The 19,335-nt window shown below is 47.1% G+C and overlaps 4 protein-coding genes across 4 annotated transcripts; 2 read left to right on the top strand and 2 right to left on the bottom strand.

Moving 5' to 3' along the window:
* The first annotated feature begins 151 nt into the window (after window positions 1–151).
* N7471_013582 (uncharacterized protein) lies at window positions 152–768 on the top strand. Its single transcript, XM_057286301.1, has 2 exons — window positions 152–354; window positions 411–768. The coding sequence occupies exons 1-2, from the start codon at window positions 262–264 to the stop codon at window positions 702–704; spliced, it is 387 nt and encodes a 128-aa protein (XP_057129626.1). The 5' UTR covers window positions 152–261; the 3' UTR covers window positions 705–768.
* A 2,610-nt stretch (window positions 769–3,378) lies between these two features.
* Window positions 3,379–5,516, bottom strand: N7471_013581 (uncharacterized protein; the record flags this gene model as incomplete). The annotated part of the gene is made up of 4 exons (XM_057286300.1): window positions 3,379–3,465; window positions 3,530–4,213; window positions 4,269–5,253; window positions 5,299–5,516. 4 exons carry the CDS (start codon window positions 5,514–5,516, stop codon window positions 3,379–3,381), a joined length of 1,974 nt encoding a protein of 657 aa, XP_057129625.1.
* Window positions 5,517–6,273: 757 nt separating this feature from the next.
* N7471_013580 (uncharacterized protein) lies at window positions 6,274–7,863 on the bottom strand (the record flags this gene model as incomplete). The annotated part of the gene is made up of 1 exon (XM_057286299.1): window positions 6,274–7,863. The coding sequence occupies one exon, from the start codon at window positions 7,861–7,863 to the stop codon at window positions 6,274–6,276; it is 1,590 nt and encodes a 529-aa protein (XP_057129624.1).
* Window positions 7,864–8,711: 848 nt separating this feature from the next.
* N7471_013579 (uncharacterized protein) lies at window positions 8,712–9,800 on the top strand (the record flags this gene model as incomplete). Its single annotated transcript, XM_057286298.1, has 3 exons — window positions 8,712–9,001; window positions 9,061–9,113; window positions 9,172–9,800. The coding sequence occupies 3 exons, from the start codon at window positions 8,712–8,714 to the stop codon at window positions 9,798–9,800; spliced, it is 972 nt and encodes a 323-aa protein (XP_057129623.1).
* Window positions 9,801–19,335: the final 9,535 nt, after the last annotated feature.

The following is a 19,335-nucleotide window of genomic DNA, read 5'->3' as shown; positions in this document are numbered from 1 at the left end:
CGTGCCCGGGTCCCGTAGCGTCTGAGCACACGCTAGACTTCAAATGGTCAAACCGTATTTTCCGGGCTGGGGGCTAAAAAATCAAAGCAAGAAGCCCCTTTAAAATCGCGTCGGCTTGACTGCCAGTCAATTATTTGAAAAGTTTGTTCTTCCGAAGGCATCCCTCCTGTCGCGGCCATTGCAACCTCAAGAACTAGTCGGGAGGTAGCCAATTTACTTGTCTTCTTGCCTCATTCTCCATATTCTATCTGGCTTGACATAATGCCAAATGCAACCATGTCCAGTCGAAACTTGACTGATTTGCGACCAGTTAAGAGACGACGTCTCCAACGTGAAATCGACACCATTCTTTCGGTGAGTCAGGCACTTCACCCTTAGTCCCCTCCTAGAAGACAAACCAACCCTGCTAGGAGTCCGATGGAACAATCGAGGACCACCAGCTTTGCAACCATTTGATCGACACCACTACAGATTCAAATAAAAGACTCAGATCCGAACTCGCAGAAACTCGGGGGAAATTGGCAAGAGTTCAAAGAGACTACGATGAACTGGAATCTGATCACTCACAATGTCCCTACTGGATTCAGAGGAACGAGTCTCTTGCTACGACTTTGGATAATCGTTGCGAGAAGCTCGAGAAAGAGAATGAAAGACTCCAAAATACTTGCGATGAGTTGACATCTTCGTACTCAAAACTGCGATGAAGTCGACAATACGGATAGGGGGGCAGGATAATATTCAGTAATAATTTCATGAATGGAAGTCGAGTGATATTCGCAATTGGTTATTTTTTCTTGGTCCGAGCTGCTTACCGGCTGAAGCTAAAATTGAAAACTATGAGAGGTCAGATCGACCACAGAGGGGACGAGTATGTTGTGAAAAGACTTCGTGCTCACTACAAGGATTATTAAGATTCTGTCCAATCATCACCCCTTCTTCGCGTGACCAAGCGTCTGGCAGTAACGGAGAATTCTGATATGGAGATGGCTATCACCAATCGCAGGACATCTTAGCTGACCAGCAAAGCCTTAGGATGGAAAGATGAGTGAAAGCCATGGCACACAATCACTTGCCGATCATATCGTACACACAGATGGAAGCATTTCATGAGTATGGCCGAGTAGCTTGACTACCCAAATGTATTTAGGTGGGAAATCAAGAACGTGAGGCACTTTGAAGAGGTTTTCAACGAGCATAGAGAGCTGGTCAAGGGAATGGGCAGGGAGCACTTTATTTTCCAATCTCCGTAGTATGATCGACGATCCATGGCTCCAGCGTGGGGGCCAAAGTTAGAGAGGCCTGGCCAATTTTTAGGCGCTGACGGTGATCGAAACGGTCGGGATCTGCCGCAGCATGGCAATATTCGGTACAACAATTTCAGAATTTGTGGAAACTAGCCGAAGGCATTGAGAAGCTCCTACTATCCGCACTACCCGATACGCCATACCGGCAGGAAGTAAAAGCGAATGCGTTGGGTTTGTCCATCGTTTGGTTGTACCCTGAGAAAGATACTTGGTCGCTAGTGCGTAGCCGGGTCAAATTCTGATATCCCCGATACGCTAAACCATCAACGGGGCCGCGTGCCCGGAGACTGACTGGAATTATCTTTACCCTCTGGAGACTGTAATGGTTTCCGAGGCCTACATCCCCCACTGCGATGGTTACATAGACCCTAGCGGTTTCCCAAGGATGTGATCTTGCGCATTAGTGCACTGCATGGAGGCAGGTTAAATAGATTGAGCTGAGCAAATTCCCAGTTAAAAATTGATCGTTGGCGTCGCCTTTTTTGACCATCAGCATTCCTATAATTGACTTGCGTTTCTATAAGCAATATATACTTGCAAGCCTAGGTATTCTATCTCACTTCAAGGACAATCCTCGCATAACATATTGGGTTATTGACTCTTCCAATTCAATCCTAGTTCATGAAGTGGGTTGGATGTGGACTGAGAATTGATCAGATAAGAGCCATTTACAGGTCCATTGCCTAGTTTGGAAATTTTCTCCGAATATTCCAGAGCAAGTGACTTTTGATCGGATCTTATGACTGAAGAAGCACTAACAAATCTGCTAGACATGTGTTTCTACAATCAGAAACAATTCTCATGCGGAGACTGGAGCTGGACTAGCTTTGCTCACCAGTGCACCTATGAGTACCGTATCGGTGAGACATGCGGCATCAAACTAGTCAACAAGACCGAAACAAAGAGTAAAAAGTGCTGCCTTTGCGACCGGATTGAGACCAAATATCGACGGCGAGAGGCCGAGGAAGCTCGCCTGGCGCGGTGGATGCGCGAAGGAGCCATTTTGGTCGCTTCTATGGACCGATCTCGCAGCATTATTAAAGAGATAGACAGAGAAATATTCAGTTTGCGGCGGGAACGCGAGTACCGGAGAAAGTCCCTTTCTGGAATCAGAAATTCCCATTCAAACTGCTCCACAGCCAGAGGATCACCGTCAAAGCTCACATAATACAAGCCGTCGGGACAATCTTCTGAAAACCTGGCGTGAAATGGCACGATTGTTGGTTCTTGTTTTCGTCTCCGCAATATCCGTAGCGCAGTACGTGCTTCCTAAGTTGCGGGATAGAAAAAGCTCATGCCGAACAGAATAACTTCATTGGGCTGGCATTGGCCAGTGGAACCAGGGGTATGTTGGGATGGATATGGACTCACATCGAAATAATAGCAGACCATTTCGACAAAATATCTCATTTTATGCTGATAGCACTACCTTATACGCGCACGGTGATATACAGCCACGGTAGCGGTCAAACCTCTCTAATGATTGGGCATAGCAGATAATCCCAACCAAAAGTTTTTGTCCGAAAAACCTGCCACGAAACGTAAAACTTCCATTTACGTGAGTCAAAACCGCAGCGGAATGTACAATAGCTGGGTCAACTGACGCATTGGGCTTGGAGGCTAGGACCGTCAAGTGTAGACAGCGGTCCAACTGGATGAGAGCTTTGCCTGTTCTTCCCGAACTCGATGAGTCCCGCTGTTGCGTCTTATGTGCGAGTTCCTGGACGTCATACTTTGGCTTTAAGCTCAATGAACATCTGCTGGTATCCCAGAGTAGTGGTCTAATTGATTTGAGCACGGATTCATTCATCCCTTTGAAACTCCGAGACTCTTTGCCATTTGGTTGTTCCCTGATATGGAGCTGGATCCACTTGAAATGGGATTAGGTTGGTCTGCAACTCCAAAGTCCTATGTTCGTGTTGGCGATCAACGAAAGGCGATCAATGCAGATTGCACGTTATGTGGTCGGGCCCACCCATGCTTGTGCCACGAGGTGACACCAGCTCAGATGGAAGGCTATAGATCGCCAACCGTTCATTAAGAGAGATCATCGCATAATACCTGGTGGAGTGATCTAAAGCGGCAAAGACGCACCACCGGCGCGTTTGAACGACGAATTGCTGACGGCACCCACACGACGCGAATTCCATTCCACTCGGTACTGTGGCACTTCAGCTTTCAATTCCTTTCACGGGTCGGGGTGGTAAACTGGAGAACTTACCTACGCCCAAGTGGAGAAATTCCGACCTGGTGATGAAACACTCCTCTGCATGGAGAACGACTCGGTACTCTGTTCTACCACCACCAAGCTTTCGAAACGATTCTGCCTCATTGTCTTCCCAGGTGACCATCAGGCCTCCAGAGTAGGGTGCGAGTTTGATACTGTGTGGCAGAAGTCGAAGCAGACGTCTAGCCTGACGCATGTATCTCATCTCAGCCATCCGCAGCGTCGAGGATGCTTTGAAAATCGAAGAAATGGACAGATACAAAAGCTCCTCTACAGCGTGATTGCAGAGAAACGGCGCATTCTTTTCGGTTATGGTATCAGGAAACCATTCCCGACAAGATGCTTCCTGGCGCATCGCATCAAAGTCCAACCATCGACGATGAATTTTCAACGTACCGTGTCCGGCGTCGTATGACACATCAAGCTTCCCTACCGGTCCTTTGACATAGAGCACTTGAATATTTCTCGTCGCCTTTGAAAGTGCCAGACAAGCTTTCAAAGCCCAGTCTGTTGTTTTTGCAAAGGCAGATTCGGGCGAAGCACAGACCTCAGCATCCTTAAAAAGCTCTACCTGCTCCTCCTCGACAGTCCGTATCGGTGAACCTGAGCGCAACAGGTTCCAAAGGGCCTCAGAGAGTCTCGTTGGCCTCTTTCCGGTGGTTTCTCGTATCATACACACACTCTGTTCGAGGTTAGTATATTGCATACTCAGCTTGAATATTTCACCGTGAACTGACCTCGACGCTTGATGTCTCGCTATGAAAGAATCTCTGTCTTCCTGTCACCCGAAGCAAGTATTTCCAGATACGGGCCTTGGTAGACGGCTCCAAAAGTCTATCGGCTTGTTCAATATCACCCACCTGGGGGAAATTCTGGAGGAGATTGACATAAATTGGAAGTAGAGTTTGCTCGTGCATATGCAGAGCATACTGCCATATTTGCCGCACCTTGTCTGCCACCTCACATTTGGCGATCAGTCCTTGACGATCACGGCTGAACTTGCCCAGAGCAAAGTTGTAACCAAACTTGAAGTGCTTGACCCCTGAAGTAGACATTGGTAGCAGGATCCCATGCAGGAAGAGCTTTCCATGAAACTGCGAATCGAGAAGGAAGTCTCCTTGAGGTGTCTCTACAATTGAGGAGGGATAAGAGAGCCCGCGGATATTGAGAGTGACCTGCAGCCACTCGAAGAACGTATCAGATGATACCGGTCGACTTTGACTGGCACGTCCAGCCCCAATCACCACCGTGATGTCTCTTTCAACGTGGAAGCGCAGTTTTTCCATATCATCAGCTGGCTCTCGTTGAATGGCGGGACTCATCTTTCGGGAAGGAGTGATGACGCAACGGAAAAACTGATACTTCCCATGCAGACCAAAACTCCACTTACAGTGGCTTGCAGCCAAGCTCACTTTGTATCCGTCTCGACTCATTATTAACGCAGCCAGCTTGAGCCCCTCGCCATGGGAGCCTACCAGCTGCTCGTCGTCGTCCTTGGATGTGAACCCCATCACGAGAGACTCGAGGGGAAGTTGCATGCAGGAGTTGGTTAAGATGACTCGGCCGGTCTTTTTCTCATATTTGATGAACCCCAGAGCTCGCTGATTGCCATTGTCGTTCGAGGTAGCCGTGACTATGATGCAGAAATGATCTTTCTTGTCTGCAAAGAATGGCTTGAAATCCTGTCGGTTTAACTGAAATCTTCCCAGAATAGCATCTTTCCTATTCTGTCTCAGCGTTTATCCAATAGAAATAAATGTCACATACCAATTTTGATACAGCTCGCGAAATGCATCTGTAGTGTCCCAACCTTTTGCATAGGCAGGTGAAATCCCAACTGGGATAGTTTGCTGTGAAGGCTCAGTCGTTGTGCGAGTAACTTCTCCGCTCTGTCGTAATTCACGATCCAACTGGAGATTCGCTTCGTCGCTCGTTCTCGTGCAACTATCTTGATCCATGGGATCCTCGTCAGTATAATTACTCATTGTTGGGTAGGCTTTTGGAGCACTGCAGCAGAATGAAATAATGGCTTTTTGTGTCTCTGGGTCGTGCGCCTGCTATTTATACGGCGCCCTGAGATTTCCTCTGAGACATTCTCCCTGAAATCGTTGACCGTGGTGAACAAAGATAGTGACATCCTCATTGATGATTTCATGAGGGAAATATTAATCTTGATATATCGAAAATATGACAATAATCTGGTTTGCATCCACGACTCACCAGTCCTTGACGAATGACCATTTGGTGATGTTGAAGATCTTTATGGTTGACTAACTGGGTCATATCCGGTAAACTCAACATTCAACGTTGAATAGCTCATATGAGCCATGAAGGGCCTCCATGGCTCCGCATTTATATTAGCGTGCCAACTGTTGATTAAGTTCAGGCAGAATGTTGAGGTCGGCGTGTCCAAAGATGAGATATGCGATCCGTTGAACCTTGAGAAACCTGCCTGTGGTTTAAGCAAGCATTCGTGAATGGTAGTCAACGGTGGATTGAGATCATCAATCCATTGGAAAAATCTTGAGGCATATGATGAGAAGCTTGTCAGCGCGATTTTTTCTTTTTTAGGTTGACGGATCCCGAGAAAGCTGAAGAGATGGGCTTTTCTTCTAGAAAAGACATACAGTACATTTATGGTCTTTAACAATATCCTACTTATATTTCCACAAGCCCCCTACAATGGTTATATGAGTAGTACTTAGGAACTATATCAAAGATGACTGAGCGTGATGACACCAGTCACGGCATGTAAAAACGGATCAAGGAACGTTTCGTTTCCGCCCAAGGGCCATCAGGAACCATATCATGAGGGAACTTACCATCATCAGCCATGGCGTATCGATCAGCCCCGGCCTTTAACAACTCGCCCGCTGCTTCCCACGTCTCTTCTCTGGCGACAATCCTATGCAATGGCGTGAATCCAAGCATATCCCGAGAGTTCATATCGGCCCCGTATTGAATGAGAAGTTCGACAATCTTGTGGACATTCCGTGCTTCGGCAGCATAATGCAGGGGGGATTTGCCATTCTTGTCTCTCGAATTGGCACAGCTCCCATGTTCGAGTAGAATCTTTGTTGACTCAATAGACCCCATGCGCACAGCCAGGGAAAGAGGCGTCAGCCCATCCATGTTTCGAAATTGAACATCGGCTCCAAGCGACAGGAGGGTTTGAATACATTCGATGCCTTGTCGGGTATAAAAGTTCCTGATAGCACTGAAAATTGGAGTTTCACTATGTTTGCTGCCGGCCCAATTTACATCCGCGCCATTTTCGACAAGCCAGCCCAACATACTAGGACACCAGCTCAATGACGAAACAGCTAAATGGAGGACTGTTTCTCCATTGGCATCTCTAGCCATAATACTGGGACCACATTCAACAAGAGCTTGCGCCTGTTTAATGGCGCTCTGGCAGATGGCATGGAGTAGAGGCGTCTTCTGAGCGTGGTTCCTAGCATCGATCTCAGCCCCATGTAGAAATAGTGTTCGAATGATGCTTTTTCTGCCATTCCCGGGGATGCTGGGATTTGTTGCAGCGTAGAAAAGTGCGCTCCACCCTTTCCAGTACTGATGCATGTTTTTGAAGTTCGGATTGGCGCCAAGGTGTAATAGCAGGCGCACAGCACGTGTGCATGAATGGCCAGCTGCTGCTTGAAGTGGCGTTCTTCCCATGTTGTCTTGGGACTCCATTTGAATACCAGAGTCTATGAGAATCTTTATAATTCCGGGCGTGGCGTTCTTAGAAGCCGCAATGTGCACGAGGGTCATTCCAGTCCGACGGTCCAAGATGTGTATATCAGCCCCATGCTTCAAAAGCAATACCACTTTGGACTCCTGGTTTGACCGGACAGCCTCCAGTAATGGAGCATGCTTGTCAAACACAACGGCATCGGCCATGGCACCGTGTTCCAAGAGCAACTTGGTGATCGCCACGTCGCTACGACCCTTTGTCGCCAAAACCAAGGGTCTTCTAGATCGGGCATCGGCCACATCTGGTAAAGCCCCACTCTCTAACAGGATTTGTACAACACTGATATGCTTGTTATTGATAGCCTCCAGGAGAGCTGTCGACTGTGCTCGATTCGGTGATCGAAGATTTACATTCGCACCTGCACGCAGCATATTCTGCACGCCCAGTTCGTCCCCACGGCTGGCGTACCACAAAAGGGCTGATCCACCATCAGAGCGGATATTATTTTGGTAGAGCTCATTGGTCAGGAGATGGTAGAACTTTTGGCTAGTCCGGAGGAAGCCGAGAAGGTCTTTTGGCGAAGTCAAATGGCTTGAAATGAGCAAAGCCAGTTCCGGTGGTAGAGAGAGAAGAGACATCGCGAGATGTTTGGACAAATGGCAGAGCTGTCACTCAATAGAATGAGGGAAGGATTTTTCAAATCTTGCTTGAGCTAAGCGGATCAAAAGCGGTTAGCCATTGTGTACCAAGAGATAGGAAAACTAAGCAGAATAAAAAGCAGATTAGAATTCAGTCGATGCTTATTATATATGTGATAAAGGCAATTAGGTCGCCGCCTGTGGTCCGATCAGGTGGTGTTGAGGTGTTGAAAAGGTGGCCGTAATAATCGTTATCCCAATTGAACACTTCCAATAGCCCCTTCCATGAAAGTCGGGACTTGATCTCCTATATGAAATTAATGTCATCAAGCCTGGTCAGCACCTTTGTTTTTCATACAATGCCGATATACAACAGAATATTTTTGGATGTCTTTGGGTATTTGCGGGCAAAAGCAATCCTTTTCCCGTTTGTGAGGTTGCCCGAAGACAAAGAATAATGGCTGTTTTACCCGATATGATGGCCTTTGATGTGAGTAACGGCTGGGCGTCTTGGGTGATGGCGTTGAACTGTTAATAAGATTAACGTTTGTTGCAAAGTCAACGATAGGAACCCGAGCCCAGTTCTCAGGACAACCATGTGAACCAGTTGAAAACCAAGGCCAGGATCTGGTTCCTCGTCGATCGCCACCCACCTCGCGAGATTGCAACGCTACTATCACATTCTGCTGGTACCCTGGTCGCACGCAGACAATGATTCCATGGATTCCGTGATTTATAACCATTAATTCGCTCCGGCACATGGAAATTTGTTTGTAAAACTCCAGTCCGATTAATTTTCCAGTTGCTCTCCCACCCAAGAGACCCATCGTCTTCTCAATTTTTCCAAGATGGCACGTCCAAGGCGTCAAAGTCGGCGCCAGCGACAAGGAACATTCCATGTACAGGTGCCAAAGCTGCCGGAAGACCAAGCTTTGACAGCCAAGGATTTTCCGCGCCGTGGCCAATCGTGTGAAGTGCGATCGCATCCAAGTGCCTCTATGCAGTGGAATCAGAATGATACAGTGACCATCAAACAAGGCCAGCCCGAGACTAGCACTGTTTCTCTCACAGTAAGTCGTTATATGGCCGGAGGCACTTCGACCAGATCTTCTCGGCTATCTCAGCCTGTGAGTAAGCGGTAAGAACTCACGACCAGTCTTCCCAATCTGGAGGTTGTCACTAACGCACTGCTCTCAGATTGGTAAAACAATTGATTGAATGTTGCCGAGGGAAGATCGATACCATTTTCAGTAAGTTTAAGCTACAGATTGAGGAGCGCGCCGACTAATCTACGGGCTTGAACAACAGTCCTACAAGGTCTATACTCACTTCTCGGAGTTCCAATGACAAGCATCCCTTTCCGCGCACAAAATCTTATTCTCCAAGCCATACAGCGACATCTCGAATTCGATGCATTTCAATTCGTTCAAAAATGGCTCTTGGAGGAGTCTCTCATGGTTGGGTGGACATGCCCAGAGGAACTAGAGCTACACAGGCTTTTCAAATTCCTGGTGGAACATCGGGACAAGATACGGTGTAGCTCTTGCCGTCAAGCCGCTATTACTATACAAAAATGGCAAAGATTGGTTTCTGGCATCCGCCACGCTGCTGTCCACCGTCTTTCACAGGATCGTGAATCTCTTCTCCACATGACCCGTGTCGCCATTGAATATTCTCTCTGTATCGGTGGACTTTCGAGCGTACAGAAGCTTAGCCGTCTATTGAAGTTCCTGGAAGATAGACTCCCAAAGTCAGAGCGCCGTCGAACGCAGTCAAGACGGAACTTCAAACACCAAGCTTCCTTGCCAAGACTGCGCCTTGAAGATCTGAAAGACCGATTTCTGTTGCTGCCGAAACACACCCAGAAAGTTCTTCGCCGGATTGAAGCAATGTATAACTTGGAAGTGGAATGGTTCCTGCAAGCTGAATTCAGATGACATCTACTCACTCATTTCAATCTCTTGATGTCGAAATACGACGTGTTGTTGACGTGTATCTAGCAATACAGATGTGAAATAATTCGCTAAGTGGTCGAAAATACTGCGCTTGAATGTGGATCGACCATTGGAATCCTACCGGCGGCTCAAGGGACAGCGGATCAAGGAGATTTGGATTTGTAGCCCCGGGAGGAAATTAGAATGATCTGTTAGGGTCCAACACAAACCGCGTGACACCAGCACCGCTTCCGTACCGGCCTAAAAGATCACGGTCGTCATCCTGGAGGTGGGACTATGTGCATCGTGTCTGTGCCGCCAGGAAGCTGAGATATAGGCGAACAGAGCGTGCACTTTAGCAGCATTTGGTAGGCTGGAGCGCTACACTGTGATGTCGAAGGAACAGTGGCCAACTATCTTGATATACTAGTCCTGGTTCATATTACTAAAATGAAGTCTGTGATCAGCAATGAACCCTCAGCATGAGAAATATAACCAAGGTTTTATATCATTTCATGTATCTGTATAGATAGGAGCAATTGCCCTTTTTAGAATGAAAACAATAAAGAGAAAGTCCCAAAGTCAAAGGTAAGGATTCGAGCATGATGGTGGTTCCCTTGGAACAGGTCCTCACTCTCCGATGTGTCATGATATCCCTCTCTTGCCTGCGGGCTTGAGTGTCTCCGTGGCCGCGGCTGTCGCTGCTCCGAGCCCAGCGATGTAAGATATGTGCTCCCGCGCTGCCCTGAGCCCCGCGAGTGTAAAAAAGTGCTTCGCAGGATAGGTCTGCGTGAACAACAATCCTCGCAGGGAAGAGCGGCGCAATCAAGGACTTCAGAGCTTCCGTGATCACGGCTGTCGCTGCCACGAGCCCAGCGATGTAAGACTTGCGCTCCCCCACAGTCAATGAGCCCTGTGACTGTAAAAATTTGCTTCGCAGGATAGGCTCTGCATAAACAAGTGTGCTTCGCAGGATGGGCTCTGCGTTGCCAAGTGTGCTTCGCAGGGGATCGCTGCGTTAACAAGGTCCCTAGCGACGTGCAGGCACTTCTTCGTGGTGTAAGAGACTAGTATTCGAGTATTCCAGGAGTATTCGAAGAAGCAAAGACCTGCGCAACATCTTCTTAATCTGTCCTGTATTCCGAATGATCATTATTGGATAGATAGAATGAGTCCTAGATAGATCATCCCAAATCCAATGGTCAAAATCATAAGATCACAATTGAAGTGTCATTTTTATCAAAGGACGTATTCCCAATTGTTCTGCATTGATAATTTGCGGAATTTTAGTCTCTTCGCCGTAATGGAAATTGGCATCCTTGATTCAGGCGTAGAGTAAACAGAACTGTGAGGGTTGTGCTGGGGTGCTTGTTTTGACGGAATGTTTGTTGTGATAAGCCGTGGTAAGCCGTGATGAGCCCTGAGTGTTGATGTGTTGATGTGTTGATGTGTTGACTCCTGATAGCAGCTCCGTGTATGTCCGAATACTGCCCTCTTTTTGGTTCGGCCGTCCTCGGTCTGAAGGTAGTTTTGTATACGGAATGGGGCTTGTACTTAGTTTCGATTGGTATCAAAAGCAAGGAATGGAAGAATCAGCTGAAAATATCGTATGTTGATGATGTGCACGAGGGAAAGCCCCCCAAATAAATCTATGCGCTTAAATAGTGTTCCGTGCTGCTGGCCAGACCTTGAAACTTGAAAAATCAAGGGACCCTCCACTTCACAGCTCATTTCTCTATTTCACTCTCAAACTCCCAAGTACAAACCACAGCAGATACCACCTACACCTTTCAATCCCAAAATGAAGCTCCTCGCATTTCTTTTATTGCTAGTTGCCTTTGCCATCGCCGCACCCGTCGCCGGTTCTTCCGCCAAGCACTTTAGTCTCTTGGTGCAGCAAGACGAGCACCTGAAAATCAACGAAAATACGATCGCGGCGCACGACACGGTGCTTTACACTGTCACAGAAGATACTGGTTTGGAGATGGTCCGGGTTCTGCTCTGCCATGGGCATATTGATGTCAATCTCAAAAACCATAGGCCCGAGGATCCTTTGATATGGGCAGCCAAGGGTGAACATCCTCCTATCGCTTACGCGCTCGTGGTGGATAGCAGACGGAAAGTTGGCAGTTTGAAGAGATCGCTGTATTTCGCAAGGAATCACTGTATCTGGAGGGCCATTCAGAGCACGATAGACCACAATACTCGTCAACCCTTTTTGGCGCGGTCGCCGAGGAAAAGGATTGGTGATCTCTAAGAGGCAACGGCATCCAATTCAGGTAGCTCTCGTGACATGCGAGGTTGACTGTGCTCGACCTCAGTTGACATCAATACTCGGAATCAAATTTTGTGCATGCCCCTCTCCGAAAACCTTGTAGCCACAATAACATCACGGTAAAACTTTAACGATTTCTACTTGATGTAGAGCATCCACGTATCAGAGATACACTTGCAGACTACCGTTATGAGATAGTTTTTGCAATGCTTTGTTTCAATGCTTTATCTGGGACTGAGCAATCCGCGGTGAGCAGCAGGTGATATCGAGCGTCAACAGTTGGTATAATTTGGATCTCGACCCTCACGCCATCTGGCAAGAGTGCTCGGAGATACCGACATCGCCTCCCTGTCTCGCCAACGATCTCACTGATCCGCGACATATTCTCTCGAATGAAGGCGCGCATGGAGGAGGATATGAGTTTCGCGGGTATTCCTTGATCGAACGCTTTTCCCACCCCAATCATGACAATCTGTCGGGCTTCAAGTGGACGGGTCTAGATCCTCTGTCCATCTCTTCTCAGACTAGCCACAATTTCCTCTACGTGTCAGCGTTTATTTTTTCTGAAGAGGTACACTGTATAGACTTTCGACTACCGCGGTTTGATCGGACATCTGGCGAGAATATAGGAGAGGATCTGTTCTTCCTGCTCCGGTTTGAAACGGCATTGGGGATCTACTACAACGCCACAATAATTAACTGAAGGGAGTTTGGACCAGCCAAAAATACCTGCGTGCAGGCGGTGTTGTTGTTCAGAGGTATTAATTGATTGTTTTCTCAGAGGGAGACTCGAGGCTACATATATACACAGTGAAGGCATCTACTTGCATCATGTATTTCTTCCACGCAGAAAGAACTGGAAGCTTCTTGATCTGCAACAGCCTCATATCACAACAGGCGGAACATTGACGAAGGCTGTGAGCATGGGCGGCTTTGTGACATCGTTTCATAATGTCATATATGCTTATGAGGTAACTTTGGCGAATTCCCAACCTTATCTGCCCCAGACATTACCGTGAATCGATCCCAATCCTGACCGTGACAGTGACGAGGCGAGGATTGTTCTGGAAGGCCTGAGCCCGTTTGCATTATCTCAAGGACGGATTGTCATGCAATGAAATTCCTTCTGGCAGCAACAGGCCTGGACAAGTTCCCGCGAAGGCGGTAGGCGAATATTTTCCTTCGTTCGCGGGGTGATCTTGCGCTTGGCTGGGAACACGGACTCGAAGAGAGTCCCGTGTCGAGACCTGACTTGTCTTGCTGTGGTCTCGAAGATCAATGTTTGATTATATGTGAGTTTCATTAGTTTCTCTTGTCTCCTCCCCTCTTTGCGTCTCCCTCATTCCTCCCACCATCTGTCCCACCTGCGTCACTCTAATTTTCTCGGCTCTCGTTTTCTTGATACGATCAAGTCCAGAATAGACGCATGTGGCTATACCGGTTGACTGGAACAAGTGATGAGCCCATCATTGTAATAAAAGGTTCTCACATTGCCTAAAGTGAAGTGGAGGTCCCCGTTCAACTGAGTTGCGACGATTCACCAGTTCTTGTATGATCTGCCATGGGTTCAACGATGGATTTTATGCTCTGGCTTTCTCCAACAATGCCAACGCTACCCACCTACTGCCATTGTGTTGAGTTCCCTTTGTCACAAAAGTGCAGGGCTCGCTATGGACTACCATTTATCTATCAAGTCACTACTACCAATCTCGAAAATTAGTTTTCCGTCCGATTCCTCCTTAATTTGATCCTCCTACTGCTTATCCGCTCTCGGTCAGAACCAGCGAAGAATCTCAATATGGTCGTTCAGCCAAAGCTGAAAACCAACCTAGCCGAAGCAGTCAATCAAAAAGCGCGCAGGAGAAGAAGCACCCTTTTTAAAAAAGCCTCTGAGTATTGCTCTGAATGCGATGCCGACATCCATATCATTCTTCGGATGAAGAAATCCGGGAAGATCTTCGTTCTGACTTCAAACTCAAAAGATTGGCCTCTTTCCCAAAACCAATTAGTAAGTTCCTCTGGATTGTCCATTTCGCCGCAAGAAAGGTATTAACTTGATTCCAAGAGGTCTTATCATCCTACACCAATCCAAATGTCTCTGGATGACCCAGAACTCAAGCCGTAGAACTCTACCATGCTGTCAACAGGTGTCACCCTCAATTGGATGATTCTACGTACAAGGCGCCTCCTGAAAGTTTTCGTCGACAACCTTGCAACCTCGACGGCTTCCAAAGCTGTTTTTCTATTATCTCTCCGAGGAAAGGCTTAAACTCTCACGGACTTCTGTCGTGCTCTAGCTTCACTTGGGAAGTGACTGAAAGCCGGGATGGGTCTCAAAATAGCGCATATTTCTCTAGACACCTCAGCTAATTGTTTTATATGAAAATCATGTTGACTAAAGGGACATGCAATGGGTTTGCCGTCTCAAAGCAAAAAGGCTGTAGGAATCAGTGGTATGTACTCCTCGGATTTTGGTATTCGCTACGCCTAACCAGATAAAACTGTCTTTATTTAACCTATTTGTATCCATTCTCATATCCCAGGGTACCCGTAGTAGACAGAATTGCAGGGCCGTGGCCTGGCTGCTTGACCAGGATACCTCCAGTAGGCTGAAACAGGAAGGGATTGTGCCAAACATCGTTTGACGGCAAATATTGGTGCTAATAGTAGAAGACTTGTTTAATGACATGTTCCTTGTACCTTTCTGACTGTCCTTTGTAATTACCTTTTATTCTATCCCAGTCTCCGAGTCTTTCATTGACCTATCGCGCCGACATATCGATGTCGACCATATTCAGTTAGAAAGCGCAGAGCCGCATTGCCTCCAAGAATATTCACCAATTACACCATCTAGACTATTGCCAACTCAAGCGTCGTGGCCGAGCAGTCGCTAGCTAGCCCAGCGGTACCCGATCATAGCTGCCCGCCATGAAGCCGCAAGCCCGCTGCTCCGCTGCCGAGCAGCTCTTCCTTGGCGCGTTACTCAGACATCGAACTTTAGCGAGAATCTCGATAGACTCAGGTCTAGCGTAGGCAGGGAATCGGAGGATTCAGTTGAAGAGGTGCTTGGGTGACCCTCGGAGAGTGATCGCGTAGGAGAAGCGTCTCCAGGCGATTTGATGTTTTCGCTTGACGACTCGCGTAGCGGTCCGTGGTATCCGTGGGTGCAGCTTGGCCGCAAGGAAAGATGTGGTATCTCCGTTTGGGCAACTACAGGTTGCACTGTCACCTCCGGTGCAACAACTGAACTTGGAAAACTGATGTCCACGAGATTCTTATCGCTTGACTGACGCTGCTCCTCGGTTCCATACCGACGGAGGGAGAGGGGACCGTTCACCAGCGACTGGAAGCGGTTGAGCACGGAGACCTCCAATTTCAGCTTTATGCTGTACACCACCGTCTTGAAGCTCACTTGAATGTAGTGCAGCTTGTACTCCGTGAGGAGGAGTAGAACGTTCAGGATGACGACAATGGTGTTGATACAAAGTAGATGGACGATCGCGTTGCGGCCGTCGCGACCGCGAACTTCAATGATAGACTTCAATGTACGCACTGCTTCGTATATGTAAATGCTGCAGATGACGAAATCTTGTATGCAGAAGCCCGTCAATTGGATTCGGTCGAATATCGCTGCAGGGCGAGCGAAACGTGTATCGCCGTTGTTGAGACCGAAGAAGAGGACGGTCATAGGAATATGTAGAATGCAGACGTTGATGACGATCATCCATAGAACCCAACGCATCTTTCTCATATCGGAGACGAGGAGGTGCAGACGCGAGTAGAGTACGACGGCTTGGCCGGTGACCATCGCGTACCATCCGATCATGAAGGGGATTGACGTCGCGAGATTGGATGCTTGAGAAACGAAGCGAGCCATGGTAGGAAGGGCGTGCACGAGAATCCCCTAGGATGCAACCTGTATACTCCAGAAATATAGGCTGCGGTAGTGTTTGAAGGTATCGAATGCGACAATTGCTGTTTCTAGAGCATTGTATGCGCCAATCGAGAACATGGACACAATCTGAATGATTGAGACGTTCTCTATAAGGATGGCTCCCACTTGTGGAGGTAGGCTGGTCATGACTGTATCCATGATCACATAGGGATTACCACGAGTACAAAGAAGTTGGAACTTTGGAAGATGAACGGGGTCAGGAGCTAAATTTATTTCAACCTCATGGAACCAAGAAATAAGTGTCCTGGTAATGAGCTCATGACATGGAAGCTAGGGAAGGTTACTTCAGAAGCCATGAAGGTGTCTGGACCCTTATCGACTCGAAGGAGTAAGCTTGGTTGGAGTCTAGAGGTCTGAATGTATTTGATTAGTTGGGTGGCTCGAAAGCAGGGTGATCTAAACTCTAGAGCTGCGAAGCATTCGATTGATTTTCATTCACGCCCTTTTATGTTTGATGCAAAGCAAATGTTTCTATAGCGACTGAACAATGACATGTTCTAGTGCACCTAGAACTCAATTCATAGGAGAAAGTTAATCTCACAACGAGGGTGGAACCAAGAGTAGGACCGTCGATCATTAAAATCATATGGACAAATCGTTTTTAGTGAACCACGGAAATGCTCGGTCGGGGGAAAACGTGATTGTTCATGAATGATTGGGATTTAAGCTTCAATTTAGTCAGATAGCTTACTTATGGACTTCGGCTCCACTGACCTTCTAGATTGATCATGGGTAATCTGTCTCTGTAGTAGTAAAACTTAGGGGAGTTGAAGTATAATGGCCATAGCCTCGCCGACCTATTAAGGTATAGAATATTATAAAAACCACATTGTATATTCATGATCAACTACCAGAGTCATGTTAACAATGAGCCAGGTGCTTGCAAAAATAGACTTTCGGGATCTATATATACTTGGCCCCATAACGTCGACTCCGGCCATTTCCGCAAGCCAATCGGTTTCTCGGCTTTTAGTATACGAACCGGAGAGTTTACTTACATAATCCCCGAGGTCGGCCTGAAGTTAGCCTAGATTTTTATAAGCTGTCTGCTAGAGTTACTAGGCTAGTATCGAATTGGAGCAGATCGAGAGAGGGAGTGTTGGGCTCGAGGAGAGTATAGTCGTGGGGATAAAGGCTGATACATGAGAAGATACACACCTTCTAGAACGTTCTATTGGCCAAATAAACAAAACTCGACAGAGGACCAAGGTATTTTCCTATGAGAATAACCAGGAGAACACGATCACATATCGCTGTTAGTGTACCAGTCTTTTGCCGGAAGTCTACATGATATTCCAAATCCCGCACCTACCCAACCGTACCTATAAGGGTGGCCCCTTTAGCAAGTCAAAGGAACAAAACTCGGTTCCATCTGCACGTAGACGGCCCGTCAAGTCTGGGATTGTGGATCGTGCTTACACCTATACAAGTCCTTATAATTTCTTCTCCGGGCCATATATAGAACCTCCTTAGTCTACTATCCCATAGATCATCGCTAAGCCTTTCATCGCAGAACCGTATATACCATCCTCGTTCCACATTCACGGTGGTTTTTTATCGGTGCTACTAGTGCTTCTTGTGGTCTAGGGCCTTATAGAGTATGATAGTAGCGTTGCAATCTTGCGAGGTGGAGTGGCTATTAACGGAAACCCAGCTTATAAGCCTTAGTAGCTAAAATAGCTCATATGGTTGTCCTAGAAACCAGGCTCTGGTTTAGGCGACGGCGGAGCTGCTAAGAATCTAGATCCTAACTCTGCTATAACAAAGTACTACGCGTATCTTGACTTAGGGTTTAGATATTCACTATTCAACAAGAAGCCAATTATACGTAATTTTTAATACAAATTTTGTCAGCGTTTATCAATAAGGAGGCGTAAAGTGTGAGGATCACTGTTATTAATCAATAACGACTCCATTCATATAGAACAATGCAAGACGCGATACCTATATTATACCTAAGTGCGAAACAGCCTAAAGAATCCGAGCCGGTATTGAGACACCACTGATTATATGAATGTAGTTCTCTATGTGGGCCGGCCGATCAATTCCTCCATAATAGATAGGGAGGTTCTTCTCTTTCTTTTCTTCTGTTTTCGTTTTATTTTTATTTTTAATTTTTATTTCGCGCTAACACCCCATAGGGTCCGGTGTGCAGGTGGTCACTCGATATTCTTCTACTCACAATCCGGATGCCAGTAACATAGTTCTTAGCAAGGGCTAACTACGCTTTCACCTCGTTTTAGGTCTTTTACTTTAGTCCCCACCTAAACCTTTAAAGTCGCTACTCCCTAGGAGGCAACTGCGGTCAAATCTTCTTTAGTTTGCCCGGTGTCTTACATAAACCAACAATTATCCCTCAAACGGAAGGAATCAGTATGGCAAATGACCATAAGCCCTCTCGGAATGGCGCAGGCCGCGGTGTTACCAAAGCAAAGTCCCGTGCTCGCAGATCTTATACCGGTTCGCCATATTCTACTCGGTCGATGGTCTCTACGTCTAAGGCGGACCGTAACCCTCTTAACCCGGTAGCGAAGCTACAACAAGCGCTGGTATATCACTCTCTATCTATGATGTACTCTTAGCTGACGATCGTTCCCAGGGACATTCTATAACAAAAAGCGCCCGGAAGAAAGGTCACGAGGCGACCCATCGAAAATGTTTAGATATGATAGACTAGGTTCAATAAGAGTTCGAACTAGCACTTAGGGAGATAGCTAAAGAGAGGGCCCATGATTCCCAGTCGATATAGCGTTTACATGCTGAAAAGGCCCAGGAGGCTTCGAAACTATAGCAGGCTATCACGGCAAAAGAAAAAGCCTTAGTTAAGAACGAGAGGCTTATAAAAGAGCTCTCCTAGATATAACAGCAGCAAGAGTCGGCGAATGCCGCCATAGAGGATCAGATCTCATGGCACGATATTTAGCCGGTATTACATCAAACGTATGGCGAGCTGGTATCAGCGACCACTAGGTTCTAGAACACGATCGACGCCATTTAGAACCGTAGACTAGTACCCTATTTTCCTGGCTCTAGGGTGATCCACGGAAGTTGGCCCGAGTAGGATGGCCCGCTTAGAACTCTAGGTCATAATACCCTACCCGGGTTTTCCGCTTCGAGTGATTATCCGGTTATAACTTAGGAGGCGCCAGCTACAATGAACCAATATGAATCACCTATATGAAGCATGACAGATTTAGGGTTTGGGAAGGTCTCGACTTTACTGTGGAGGAAATGCCTAGTCGATTTCATATAACCACCACGCAGATAGATAGCTCATCAAATAACCTTCGGCGACACCACCGCTATCT

Source organism: Penicillium samsonianum (assembly GCF_028829775.1).
Source record: "Penicillium samsonianum strain IBT 33392 chromosome Unknown utg000009l_segment0_segment0, whole genome shotgun sequence".
NCBI classification, from domain to species: Eukaryota; Fungi; Ascomycota; class Eurotiomycetes; order Eurotiales; family Aspergillaceae; genus Penicillium; species Penicillium samsonianum.
The sequence above is the reverse complement of the archived record's forward strand: the minus strand, read 5'-3'. Positions and strand labels throughout refer to the sequence as shown.